At 43.3% G+C, this 13,570-nt stretch overlaps 1 protein-coding gene across 3 annotated transcripts in view; it reads right to left on the reverse strand.

The window, feature by feature from the left end:
* Positions 1 to 13,570, reverse strand: part of BABAM2 (BRISC and BRCA1 A complex member 2) — a 407,463-nt gene that overhangs the window by 42,967 nt on the left and 350,926 nt on the right. The window contains exon 11 of one of the 3 annotated variants that reach the window (XM_041755097.1): positions 8,665 to 8,703. The exons of the other annotated variants lie outside the window; for them this stretch is intronic. Coding sequence (XP_041611031.1) covers positions 8,665 to 8,703 — 39 coding nt within the window. The remainder of the gene's footprint in view (positions 1 to 8,664; positions 8,704 to 13,570) is intronic. 3 annotated transcript variants of the gene reach the window in all.

A 13,570-nucleotide genomic window follows, 5' to 3' on the forward strand; every position in this document is an offset into this window, starting at 1 on the left:
ATACCATGTGCATAAGAAGACATCTAGAAGAAAGTTTGCTGTAGCATTGTTTGTGGCAACAAAAAGTGGAAACACCTTAAGTGTCTAGCTACATGAGACTGGATAAATACACTGTGGCATGTTCTTCACTGGAATGTCTTATAGTAATATATATTCAATCCAGAAAAGCATTTCCTCAGGCCTGGCTCCTTGTTTAATCTCTCAACCGGCTCTTGCTTCTGTGACAGTCTAGGTCCCACCTTCTATAGGAAGCCTTTCCTGCCTGCTCTGTGGCTCAGTGGTTTCTTCATCCTCTGTGGCCACATAATCCAGCCATGGCTGGATGGCTAACAATTCAATGTATTTTTTATTTTATGTCTTCCACATGTATAACACTGGGCTGGACACAGAGTAGTTGGTTGATATATAACTAGTGATTGACTGGCATAGATCATAAAAGTGAGGAAACGATTGTACTAGACATGTAAAAAAAGGAAACATGTTTTTATGAGATGCAGAGAGAAATCAAGCAACAGAGAACACCATAAATAGCATTTAATACTGTTTTAACTTCTATCTTTAAAAAAACTTAGTCACAAAAAAAAAAAAAAAAGAACAACTTAGTCACAATAAATAAACTCTTGGCCTGGAAGGATTAAAAAAAGAAATCTGGCTAAATTAGGGAAGAATCTGATGAAAAGAATTCTTAAATAAATCAAAATATATTCAAATGCAAAGGCGTTGGCATTAAAAACTAGGCAAAGTCTTTTAAAGAGCCATAAGCTTGTAATTAAAAAAATTCATGGATAATGTACTGAATGTAGATGACTAGAAGGAAAAGGACACATTTACAATAGCTAAAGTAGAGGGACTGACCCTGGTCAGTTTAAAATCCAGTCTTGAAAAACTGGAACGTCCTGCCAGGTACAAATTTACAAATACTGTGACTCCTCCAGACTAAAGAATGACTAACAAAGCCTTAGGAAGAAAAAAAGGTCTGAAACTAATCTTGTTTTATCAAAGGATCTAGTTATGAGCTTTATATTCTAGAGAAAACAGCAACGAGTATCCAATGTGATAAGCATTCCTGGAGCATTTCCTATGAGCCAGCTCTAGGAAGGCTACATGACCTAAGCTGGTCCTTCCTCTTGGCAGTGCCAGCATGCACCTGATTATCACAGACTTTGGGAAGGGAGAGAGTGACAAGGCTTATTGTACAGGTAGTAACCACCATGGGGTATGGGGTTGAAAGAGAATCTGTGTAAAAGCTTCCAGAATCCTTGGGGCGCCTGGGCTCAGTTGATTAGGCATCTCACTCTTGATTTTGGCTCAGGTCATGATCTCAGGGTGGTGAAAGAGCCCCAAGTTGGTCTCTGGCCTCAGGTGGAGCCTGCTTAAGATTCTCTCTCCCTCTCCCCCTTTCTAATTCTTTTTTTTTTAACCCAGCACCACCTGAATGGCCTAGTGGTTGAATGTCTGCCTTCAGTTCAGGTCATAATCCCGGGGTCCTGGGATGGAGTCCTACAATAGTCTCCTGTTTCTCCCTCTGCCTATATCTCTGTCTCTCTCATGAATAAATAAATAAAATCTTTAAAAAAATAAAAAATAAAAAACCCAGCTTCCAGAAGCCTAATTATTGAATGGGTAGAGACTTGAAAGACAAGTGGATTTTGACCAAGTACCACAGGAGGATTCTTGATGGAGCAGAGGGAGAAACAGAGACACACACACACAGAGAGGCAGAGACACACACACAGAGAGAGGCAGAGACACAGGCATGAGGGGATGCCAAGCAGAGGGAACAGTATTGGGCAGCCAGAACAGAGAAGAGTGAGGGAATGCAGGGTAGTCAGGGAACACAGGCCAGGAGCACAGCAGCTGGTGCAGAGGGGCTCTTGATCAGATGTCAAAGTGTGCATAGTTGTGAACACAAAGCAAAGGAGTGTGGATACTTCTCTATAAGCATTGTTAACCTTGGACATTCCTAGAGGAAATGTCCCATCCCACCCACTCCAGAGGGCCAGGAGTTGTCCTATAATTTAAATACTCAAGCATAGTGTAAATCTTCCAGAATGGAGAGTAGAATGCACAAATCAAGGATCAGTATTATTTATTATTAGAGGAGTACAGTTGTGCACTCCTTAGAATAGGAACTGATTCCTCTTTGTAAAACATCTCTTAAACCTTACCTGTGCGTCCCTTACTGTCATGGGAGGCTCTGAGGGAAAAGCATGATGATGATGGGCTGTTGGTCATTTATGGGAGTCCTCCATTTTCTCTCAAACAACTCTGACTTTCTGTGTGGACAATCCAAACAGTAGGGCCTGAGATCTGGGACTGGATTTAAGACTGGGATTGGATACAGTTTAAGTCAAATATCTGGCAGTGCTTGGAAACCATGCCCCTCAAGGGTGACTATGTGCTTCCTCATAAGATGGGATTAGAACCCCGGGTCCCCATGTTATTTTGATCTAAAGAAACCTCCACTAGCCTGTTTTTTTGTTTGTTTGTTTGTTTTTTGTTTTTTTTTTACTAGCCTGTTTTTTATTTGTGCATTGCACCTCCTAAGCATTCTCCATTCCAGATTTATACTGTGCTGGGACATTAAAATTATAGGAAAATGTCTGACCCACTAGATGAGGTGGTATGGGATATTTGTCCTGGACATGTCCAAAGATAAGCCACTGCATTCTTTGGTTGCTTTGGGTTCAGTTCCATCTGGTGAGGTGGACAGGAAATAGCTTATCTAAGTGAAGTTGAATGTTCAGGTGAAGAAGGCACGTGCTCTGTATGTGGCTAACTGGGCTCCACTTCGTAGCTGTACAGCTTTGGCATACTAACTGGTCCCTCCGAGCTTCTCTCCTCATCCATCAACCAAGAAAAACTCTAACTTCTGGGTTGGAAATAAAGCATGTGGTACAGTATCTGGAGCCGAAAAGGAATCAAGAACAGGACGGCATACTGGAAATAATATGATCTTTGGAATTTGACAGATCTGGGCTTGATTCCTACTCTCCCAGTTACCACATGGGTGACCTCAGGCAATTTACTAAACTCCTGAGTCTAGGTTTTCTAATCTTTAAAATGGGATAATACCTACCTTGCAAGGCTGTTGAGTGCTTTACATGATATAATGAATATATATAGAATACTTGGCACATAGAAAATACCCATAAATGAGACCTGTGATTACTCACTTTTCTCTTAGAAGCAATTAGAAAAAAACAAAAAAACAACCAACCAAACCCGAGTCTATATAATTTCTTTTTCCAACCTGACTTCCAGCTGAGAAAACACCACCTCATAGATTAAAAGTAGCCAAATTCTTTCAGTTAAGCTTCCAACTTAGTTCTGACCATATTTCTATGTGAGGCAAATTCAAGAGTCCTTAGGAACTCTTCACTTTGAATTCTATAATCTTCTTCCTTTAAATAAAAAAAACTTTGGAGTATCTAGGGTCAAATGGGGTTTTGTAGCAAAAGTTGACCACGAACCAGAGACCAGCTGAAGACAGAGGCAGCCTGATGAAAACGTGGCCAGATGGTTTCCTTTTTTTGCTTGGATACTGCTTTACTCTCTCCATTCTCATAGGTGCTTCCTGTAAGTTAAACTTTTTCTTTTTTTGCTAAACTATTTATTCATATATGTGCTACTAAAGTGAGCACACCTAAACTATTTATTCATAAGTGGTTTTGCTCTTTGGGAAAAATATATATATAATATATTCAGTCTTCATATATTTAAATATTATTATTTAGTCTGTGAATTTCCATGTTTTTGTTTAGTGGTTACCACTTCGGAGCCAGCATCTTGGTCATTATTTCTTCTGTGAGAACGGGTGAGAGATGCAGTAGGGGAATGAGAACGAATTAATGTTCTTCCTTGATAGCAATTCTCATCAGAAACGTCATTTGAGATGAAGATATGATTGCTGCCTAAAATGATGTTTTTAAATGGTCCTCTTCTCCTATCTCACTAACTCAAAGAAAAGAGAAAAACTGTAAGCAGAGATGGTCATGTGGAGGCAAGCCCTTGACCCGAGTGAGCTGCGTGGCTTGTACGTTCAAATGTAAAGGAATAAGATCATTTTCAAGGCAAGGCTCTAGATCCTGAGAGGAGCATATTCACATTCAATAACTGAGGGTTTATTCTTGGAAGCTCCAAAACTTTGCTCTTTCTTTTTACCGATTTTGATAAAAATCCTTCTAAAGTAACTTCACATTTACTTGTCTCATACCCCTCTCTAAATGCTTCAGAGTGAAAATTATAAATATGAACTCTCAGAGGGGGCCATACGTTCACGACACCAGACAGAGCAAGCCAGCCCCTATACTAGTTGTCTAACATCTGCTGTCTGTGGATTCTTGGTTCCCTCCACCTAAACCTCCCAGCTGGGGCTCTCTGGTCTGTACACCTATATGCTAGGACCGTCTATGGGCAGCAAAGCTGCTGGAGATGTGGGAACTAGCATACCAGCTTATTAGAAGGGATAAGAGCCAGGCCTGGAGGGCTCCCTGGGAGTAAAATACACAGACTTTGTGGCCTCTCTTTAGCCAACTCCCTTCCTCTCGGCTGTGTTTTGACAGGTGTGCTCACAGGGGAGAGCTGAGCTGCAGATAGGTGAGATATTGACTTTAAATTCTCTATGTCCTGTCAAACAGAGGACACACTCGTTAAACAATAGTGCAGAAAGGGGCCTTGGGAATCATGTATGCATTGGTAACTGAGCGGCTTGCAGTGCAGAAGGGTGAACCACCTAAGCAGCCATCTCGAGGATCCCACATCTCATGAGCTACAATGTGCCATGCCACTCATAACCTGGCACTTCTCCTGGCAGGAGCTGAGTGACTGCAGCTACCACAGCTACTTTTCTAGTCAGACTTTGGGTTCGTCGTTACGCCAACTCTGAAAAATCTCCTGCCACATGGGCAGAGATTAGGCACAGGCAGTTTGTTTTTGTGGTAGTTTTTAATGTTTTGTTTCATTCTAATAAATATACATTTTTAAAATATTTTATTTATTTATTCATGACAGAGAGAGAGAGAGAGAGAAGAGGCAGAGACACAGGCAGAGGGAGAAGAAGCAGGCTCCATGCAGGGAGCCTGATGTGGGACTCGATTCTGGGTCTCCAGGATCACAACCCAGACGGAAGGCGGCACCAAACCACTGGGCCACCGGGGCTGCCCTAAGTATACACTTTTTTAATGCTAAGAAACAGGAAGGAAGTCAACATGTATCAAATACCCACACTATGCTGGTGCTTTCTGCCACATGATTTCTCTCTTGCCCCTTGTCACGAGGAAGCAAGCCTGTCCCTGGGGTGAGTAGAACTTACTCGCAGCCATGAAGAAGATGGGTTACTCTCAGCCTGCCTGGGTCTGAGGTCCATGTTCTCTCCACTGCAGGTGCTACCAAATTGTATTTACTGCTTGTTTCGGACATTCTGGAAGGAGGTTCTCCTCGGGCATTTTGGCTCATCTGCCATCTCAGCCAGGGGTTGCTATGGGCATTGATCAAGAAAACGTACAAGAATGGAGAAAGAGGACTGGCAATGTACAGTCACAATGGACCTCAAGAAGGAATAGGAGGCATTTGTCTTTCAGACCTTACAAATTATGCTCAAGGGTACAATGATCTCAGACTTTGAAGACTTTTTTATTTTTGACGTTTCAATTTCCTTGTTTTTTTTCCTTTTGACTGGGAAAGTATTTTATGTTCACATCTATGGGGTTTTAGTGGCATTTGACTCTCTTACTCATTTCTGTTCTTCTCCCATGGTTTCCATAACAGTGTATTGATCTGCTACTTCCTTCCCTTTTAAAATGTTTACTGCCTTTTCTCCATCTGTTTAATGGCCCCTCATTCCCAAAGCTCAATTGAGGGACTTGTTAACCCAAAGGGTTGGCCTGTAGCTTTCCTCCTTTAGAAAGTCCCAGAAAGTCCCAACTATCGATACTCTCTGATGACTTCAAAATCTCCATATCCTTCGCTGACCACTCGCCCGCATTTCAGTCTGATAATTCCAGATGCCTGGTGAATGCCATGATATAAGTTTTATGGCTTAAATATGTTTTCACACACTGTCTCCTGTGTACTTTTCAAGCTAGGCATATTACCCCATTTATAGGTCAGAACACAGACACTCAGAAACAGAGAGCAGTCTGTTTAGAATTACAGTTATAGAACAGAGCTGGACCTCAGATTCAGGTCTTTAGATTCTGACCCCAGTGGCTCCAGTGCCATTAGAGTGTTCTGCTACTGACTGGGGAAGAATCATACTGCATGTCTGAAATAAAAGCCACCGCTTGCTCCTCATTGACTCACATCCAGATTGGGTCTAACGTGCTGCTGATATTGTCACCTGAGACTCTTCATCTCTGGAGAGGCTCACTGTTGACACCAAGTCCTGCAGAGGACTGTCCACAAGGCACTGTCCTATCAGAAGGGGACTGCAGGGGCCTGAGGGCCATGTCTACTTCCACCATAGATAGGAAGAAGTGGGGATGTAGATTTTAAAAACCAGCATCCTACTTTAAACAGCTTAATACACTTTGTATTAAGCCTTCCACGCCCACCATTTTAGGTCTGCTGCAAACACTAATCATTCACACCTGAAGTAGTTCAATATGTTTCCTCTGCCTCCAGGAATTGCTTTTCTATCTGTCTTACACACTGATGCCAGCTTAATTACCCTAAATGTACCCCCTGTTCTAGCCCATTTGAACTAACCAAGGTCTCCTAGGTAAAAATATAATTTTGAAAGCTAATCAGGGGGCAGTTCAGATGAGGTCTATCTAGCTTTTCCTTCTAAAGAAGGTGTGGTACAGCCATCAGGCTCTGGTTAAAAGACAAAGACTCGAACACAAAAGTTGAAGTTCATATACACAGAACACTTAAGGACAGAAGAAAAGAACCAGATGGGAATAGAAAAGAGAGGGGAGTTCCAAAGAGCTTTAATATAAATACCTTCAACTGGTCACACCTCAGGAGAGCCTGATATGGACTCAACAATTAACCTTCTCATTTAGCCTGCCTGCTGCCCTTACAATAAAATAGCTATTCTTACCTGCCGCATTTTATTCATGACCCCTTACCAATCCTCTGTGTGATGGAAAACTCTTTTGTTTCCATAAGCCAAATGGTTCACTTGAGGTATATCATTAATTGGTTTCATGGAAAAACAGGTTTGATTCTTTAAATGTTCAACTTACTAAGTCATCACTCAAACTTAGCTCAGGGAAAAGTTAAATGGAAATCTGCAAAGGAGTGCATGGGCAGGCACCGATATAGCTCCAGAGGAGAGGTGTGGGAAGCCCAAGTCTAGAGGAATGCTTTCATAGGTGGTGCCATATCTCATGTCTGTGCATGCAATGCACATACGTGCCCGCGCACACACACACACCCCATATCTACATTTATACGTGTGTGTATATGTGTATGTCTCTGGTTTAAGTGGCAGGGCAGTTTCTGACTTGTACAAAAAGAGGAGAGAGCGCTGCTTGTCTGAACCTCAAAGATGGTGACTATGAACATTCCTGACCATGGGACTGCTCCTGGCCACTTCAAGTTTTAGCATTAGTATGACCTATGGCATTTTAATGATTTAAAAATCAGTTATGACTTGGTATGAGAATAGGACCAAATGCATGATTGTGAGGCAAACAAGAAAAGAGTATGTGAGTTTGTACCTTGATTTATCAAGACTTTGAATTGCCCTGACTGACCCCTGAGCCAAGCAAAGGGGATTTCGAGATGAAGGAAAAATGAACTCTGCCTTAGAAAGTTCATCATTGGGAAAGGTCAGTAAGCCAAATGTTCATGGTACCGTGTGAGAAGTCCAAAGTAGGAGGCTGCTGCATTACACAGTCTGGGGTTTGGATGAAGAGAGACTGATTTTGTCTTCTTTGTGTCTCATAAAGTGCCATTTTTCCTTAGCAGATAATAAGAAGTAAATGGTGAGCTCAATGGCTTTGCTTTGCTGATGTGCATCCTTGCTGAACTGTCCTGAGGTTTCTGGCTAAGCCACAGGTCCAGGGACAACTCGGTTTTGTCTCCCAGGTGGCCCGTTCACATGGCCGTGGCAGAGAAGCCGAGTGCAAACCCAAGCTCCAAGGGGCCGCTTGGGTAGGACGGTTAGTGGATGAGTGTTTTACTCTTGTCTGTGTTTTGCTCATGAGGGGCCAAACTCTATGGCCAAAAATACTATGTTTAGACAGGCTGTACTGGTCCCTGGGACTGCAAGAACTGGGACGGAGCGACAGGCCCCCAAGGCTAATCTGAGGAGTGGGTGGTTTTTGCACCAGGGCTCATGCTAAGGGAGGAATGCTGTAGGGCTGTGCTTCCTAAATTCGCTGAGGTGAATTAATTTCATTTTAATTTCCAATCTGTCATTGATAAAACTGAGTAACTGAATAAAAAATTATGTGTTTGGATGTGGCAGCAATGTCAAATTGCTATACAGGTTTGCAAATGTCTGTCTCCTCTGTTTCTTGTCTCTTTAATCAGGTCCGAAGCAACAGTCTGCAGCCCATACTCCGAGCCTCCGGAGAAGGTCTCCTGGCACATTCCTGGCTACCCGCTTACCGGGCTAACTGTGGCCCCCCGAGGGTCTGTCTGAACAGTGCCAAGTTGTCTACCACACCTCTCCGTACGGCTGGGGCTAGCCCTGTGCAGACCCTGACTTACCTCTTTTCTCCTCTACCTCCTCCCAGGGAGGCTCATCATCTGTCAAAAAAAAAAAAAAAAAAATTGTCCTCCTGACATACCCTAATGCCCTCTGTCCCCTCTTAGGACAAATGCCCAGTCTGTAACCACACCCTGGTTACCTCTGCTTCTGCTCCAGGAGTCACCTTCTCACTTCCTCTCAGAGTGTTCCTGCCACCTCTTATCTCAGGTGAAATCTGGCTTTGTATTGTGGCCACCCCCTGAGGAGAAGCTACTTGTTTTCCCAGACCTGCCTACACATTCAAGCCTCTCCTCTGAGAAAAGCGTCCCAATCGGAAGCTCCTACCATTTGGGTACCTCACCTCTGTCCATCATTATAGCTATTGTCTACTCAGGCTCCTGGTTACATACTAACTAGACATTGACACCTGCTTCAAGCCTGCTCTCCATTCTGATCTCTGTAATCATCCAGTGCAGCTTCATCATGTTCGAGGGCAACCCACCCAGCACCCATGTCCCTGGAGCCACACCCCGAACCTTCTCATCTATTTGTGCCCCAGTCCCAAAACAGTAACTTCTGAAATCCTTGTCTCTGACCCAAAAGTTCATTGATTCAGAGAGAGCTGTGCCTGCTGCTTATATTCCAGGCACTGTTAGGTGCTAGTAATATGGAAATGTAATATGGAAACACACCTTAGTTTGCTGTACTGGCTCTGATGACTATGTCAAAACTTCCTGCCTCCTCAAAAACCCTAATCTCGCTCCTGACATCTTCACTTGGGAGATAGTCCTGCTTTCAACTCCTTAGAGAAAATGGACATTCAAGGAAAACTATCTCCATTTCTGGCCCTACCTGCCTCCCCATACCTTTTATTTAACAAGGTCTGTCTGCATCCTTTCCTCCAGTCTCAGAGGAGGTGAGCTCCTTCTTCTGCAAAGCTTATTCCTCAACTGTGTCTCAGGCTCCATACTCTTAAGCTACCTCTAGGATTTTGCTCTTTCAACTCTCTTCTCTAAATTTCAACCTCCTCCACTGGTTCCTTCTCATCATGCTGAAGAATCCCTTATCTCCTAAATATCCCCTTGACCACCACCCCTGCCAGCTACTTCCCATTCACTTTTCTCCATTTTTCCAAATTCTGCAAGAGGTCTGGCTCAACTCCTTCGGTGTCCATTAATCCCCTAACCCACTGACACCAGGTGTCTGCCTACGCAGAGGCACATGCGTCCTTTACTACTCTAACATCGTCCTTTACTACTCTAACATCGTGCACTAGGATGTCAATTACCAACGCAAATGCTTTTCATCCTCAGCTCACTGCAGCCCTGCCCTCCCAGTACCCCTCTCACTGGGTTCTCACCCTCCCCTGCTGCTTATCATTACTGACACTGGCCGGGCCAAAAGGCCTACACACCTGCATCCACCAGGATGGCTCTTCCAAACTCCAGCCTCACATTTCTGGCTACTTACTGAGTATCTCCACCTGCTTATCCCATAAGCACCTCAAATGCAATATATTCAAACTCATTGCCTTTCTCCCCACATTCTGGTCCTCTTAAGTTTCTGCTCACCATTCAGCTAGCTTAGCCAGGAATTATGTGGGATTCTGCAATCCCTCTCTCCTTAAGTCTGCTGATGCTATCTCTGAAGTAGTTCTAGGACCTGATCATTCTTCTTCCTCCTACTTCCCACTGTCTCAGTACCTCCCATTACCTTGTCTGGACTAGTTATCCCAAAGGGTTTTCCTACCCCAGGCTCTCTCCCACTTGAATTCCTCCTCCCCTCTGCTAGCAGACCTATAGCATTATTGAGGTAACACCACAAGTTTAAAATCCTTGCACGGCTCTCCAAGAGTAACAGGATACACTTTGAACTCCTCACATACAAAGCTTTGCATAACCAGGCACACTCTTTCCCACCTCATCTCCTGCTAGTGCCTTAACTCATGCACCTTAAACATGCAATTTTATGAATTATTCCCTGTATTCTCTAAAACTTTATAGAAGGGGTTTTACCCACCTGTAGCATACATCTGCATTACAGTGTTTCTACACAGTAGCCGCATTACTGTGTTTACATTCCTGCCTCCCCGACCTGACTGCCAACTGCAGCACACCTACCCATTTATGTGACTACAGGGCCTAACACAGAAGCTGGTCCGTTGTAGATGCTCAAGTGCTTGCTGAGTTGATTGACTTGCAGGTACATGAGGCTTTTTTCTTTGACAAGAGAACCAAGTTTTTAACCTTTGCATGCTACGGCATTTTTACTGATGGTGCTACATGCACAGCAGGTGAGGCATGAAAAAGTCACAGGGCTAAGGGCCCATTGACAGGAGTTAAAAGTGATCATTGCTGAGCAGGCATGGGGCAGGGTACTTTTGCTTTTCATTATCTGTCTTTCTGGAATATTGCTTTTGTAACCATGTTCACGTTTCTTTGATAAAAACAATAAATAGGGGATCCCTGGGTGGCTCAGCAGCTTAGCGCCTGCCTTTGGCCCCGGGGCGTGATCCTGGAGTCCCAGTATCAAGTCCCACATTGGGCTCTCTGCGTGGATCCTGCTTCTCCCTCTGCCTGTGTCTCTGTCTCTCTCTCTCTCTCGTGTCTCTCAAGAATAATAAATAAAACCTTAAAAAATAATAATAATACATAGAAAATTCTTTGTTGGGTTGGTTATGAATAATCTATTGCTATGTCTATGAACCACAAACAGCATTTTCTGTATATTTGAAAGGAGAGGTCATGTTCTGAGGGCTTAACTCCAATCAGGCTACATCATCAGTGTGGGTCAATGACCGGGGGCCAAGCCTGGTGTAAGGGGACACCGGCAGAGTCATTCACCAGCAGAGCCCTGTGCCAAGAACAACACAGAGGCCCTGCAGAGAGAACGATGCATTTGCTTTGACTAGGTTGCCTACTTGTAGAGATAATTTTTATCAATGTGTGTACACATATATATTTTTCTAAACTAAGAATATACTTCAAAAAAAGGTGATTTTATTTCTTCTAATTCCCTGATATGGGCACAGGAGCTAGCCTCTGAAAGCTCTTTCTACCAATTCATAAAAACCAGAATTTTAATATAGTAGGCCAAAGATTTTCACGCATGCACACACACACATTAAGTTAAAGGAGATGGACCTGAATGCCGGACATCCTAGTGCAGAAAGGGTGAAGCTGAAATTTTTACTGAGGACAGTCGTGCACCAGAGTCAGGGACCCAAACATCAAGAAGGTGGCACAGCAATGTACAGCAACAGACTGAATGGGCATATTAGCTACCATGGGTCACAAATAGAGTCTTGCAAAGGCCAGAGATGAATATACACCAATCCTTGCTAAAAACATCCAATGGCTGCATGGTACAAAGACATATTTTGCTGTGATATGTAATTTCCTCGGTACTTAACTATAAAAGTATACCAGAATTGAATTCTAGTGCTCTTTCTAAATGGGAGCTGAGTCACACAGGTACCTTGATGCTGTGTCTGCAGTCTAATGTGGGTGACTCACGTCTGTAAAATTCTGAGAGAAAGTACCAACCGACCCGTTGCTTAGTCATCTTTTGCATGGATGCTGGGTTCATGAGCTCTGTAAACTATAATGAGCGATCTAGCCTTTTACCATCTCTTTATTCTTTTCTAAACAGTACAAATTATATCTCTAAAAATAACTTCATCTATGCAAGTGAGTCACTTCGACCTGACAAGCTTCCACAAGTTACCCAGTTAAATTGTAATATTTACTTGGAAAGGGACAAATCTTACTGTCATATTAGCCCCATTTTTTTCTTTCTTTTTTTTTTTTTTTTGAGATCAAAATTTGGCAGACTTAGGGAAGGGAGGAGGGTTTCATCAAATGTTTTAATGAAAATATGGTTTGCTCTTAACCTCTGACATGGGCAGAAGTTTGAGGTGGGGGGAGTCTCATGAAAGCCATTTCTAACAGCTTATACAAACAGAAATTTTAGGTGTGGCCTGGGTGGCTAGTTAAGCATCTGACTCTTGATTTCAGCTCAGGTCATGATTTCAGGGTCATGAGATTGAGCTCTGCTCAATTTTATTCCTCTACCTCTATCCCTCCCCCACCCCCCGCTGGCACACTCTCTCTCAAAAATTAAAAAATTAAAATTAAAAAAATCTTAATATTTCAGATTTAAGATGAATCAAAAGACTGCACTTTTTTTTTTTTTTTTTTGGTGAGGGGGTGCTTATAGATTGTTGAAAAAGAAACATCAGTAATCTTATTTAAAATCCTGAACTATGAATTTATGATGTTTTTGACAAAGGAACCAGCCACGCTAATAAACGCACATGTATTCAACATTCATCTTTGCTGTCCCAGTGGCTGATTTCCCTCACCACGCCCTGGATTCTCTAGCTATATAACTCAGCTTTGGTCTCCACCCATTTGCCAGGTAGCTGTCCAACCCTCAGGCCTGCCTGCTGGTCTTAAGCTTGCCTTTCTGGGCCTGGTGTTGCCAGCCCTCAGCAGCCGCACCCCAGGCCTGTCCCAGTTAGGCAATAAGCACTACGACTTCAACCAGAGGCAGGAGCAGGTTACCTGCATGGACCTCATGCCTTCATAAATTAGGTAGCAATACTGATATGTCAAAGCACTGTTTAACTGCACTCTGGCTGAAGCCAGAGAGGACTGGAAGGGTTTATTATCAGTGCTGGTGAAGAACAAAATTACTGATAACTCAAGGCCTACAAAGTTCTCAAGGCCGTTTCAGCTTCTCCTTTAAGAAATCAGACCATGTGGCTCGGTCTGAGGGCCCTATAAACAACAGCTCCCAGGAAATGGAGGTGCTTTAGAAGACAAAGATGAAATCACCGGTCCATGTGAAAACTCCCCAGGAAATGGCCTGCCAAGCCCACTGCCTGGCTCACACCAGGGAAGAGGCTGAGTCACTGAAATCCTT

This window comes from Vulpes lagopus, chromosome 5, assembly GCF_018345385.1.
Source record: "Vulpes lagopus strain Blue_001 chromosome 5, ASM1834538v1, whole genome shotgun sequence".
NCBI classification, from domain to species: domain Eukaryota; kingdom Metazoa; phylum Chordata; class Mammalia; order Carnivora; family Canidae; genus Vulpes; species Vulpes lagopus.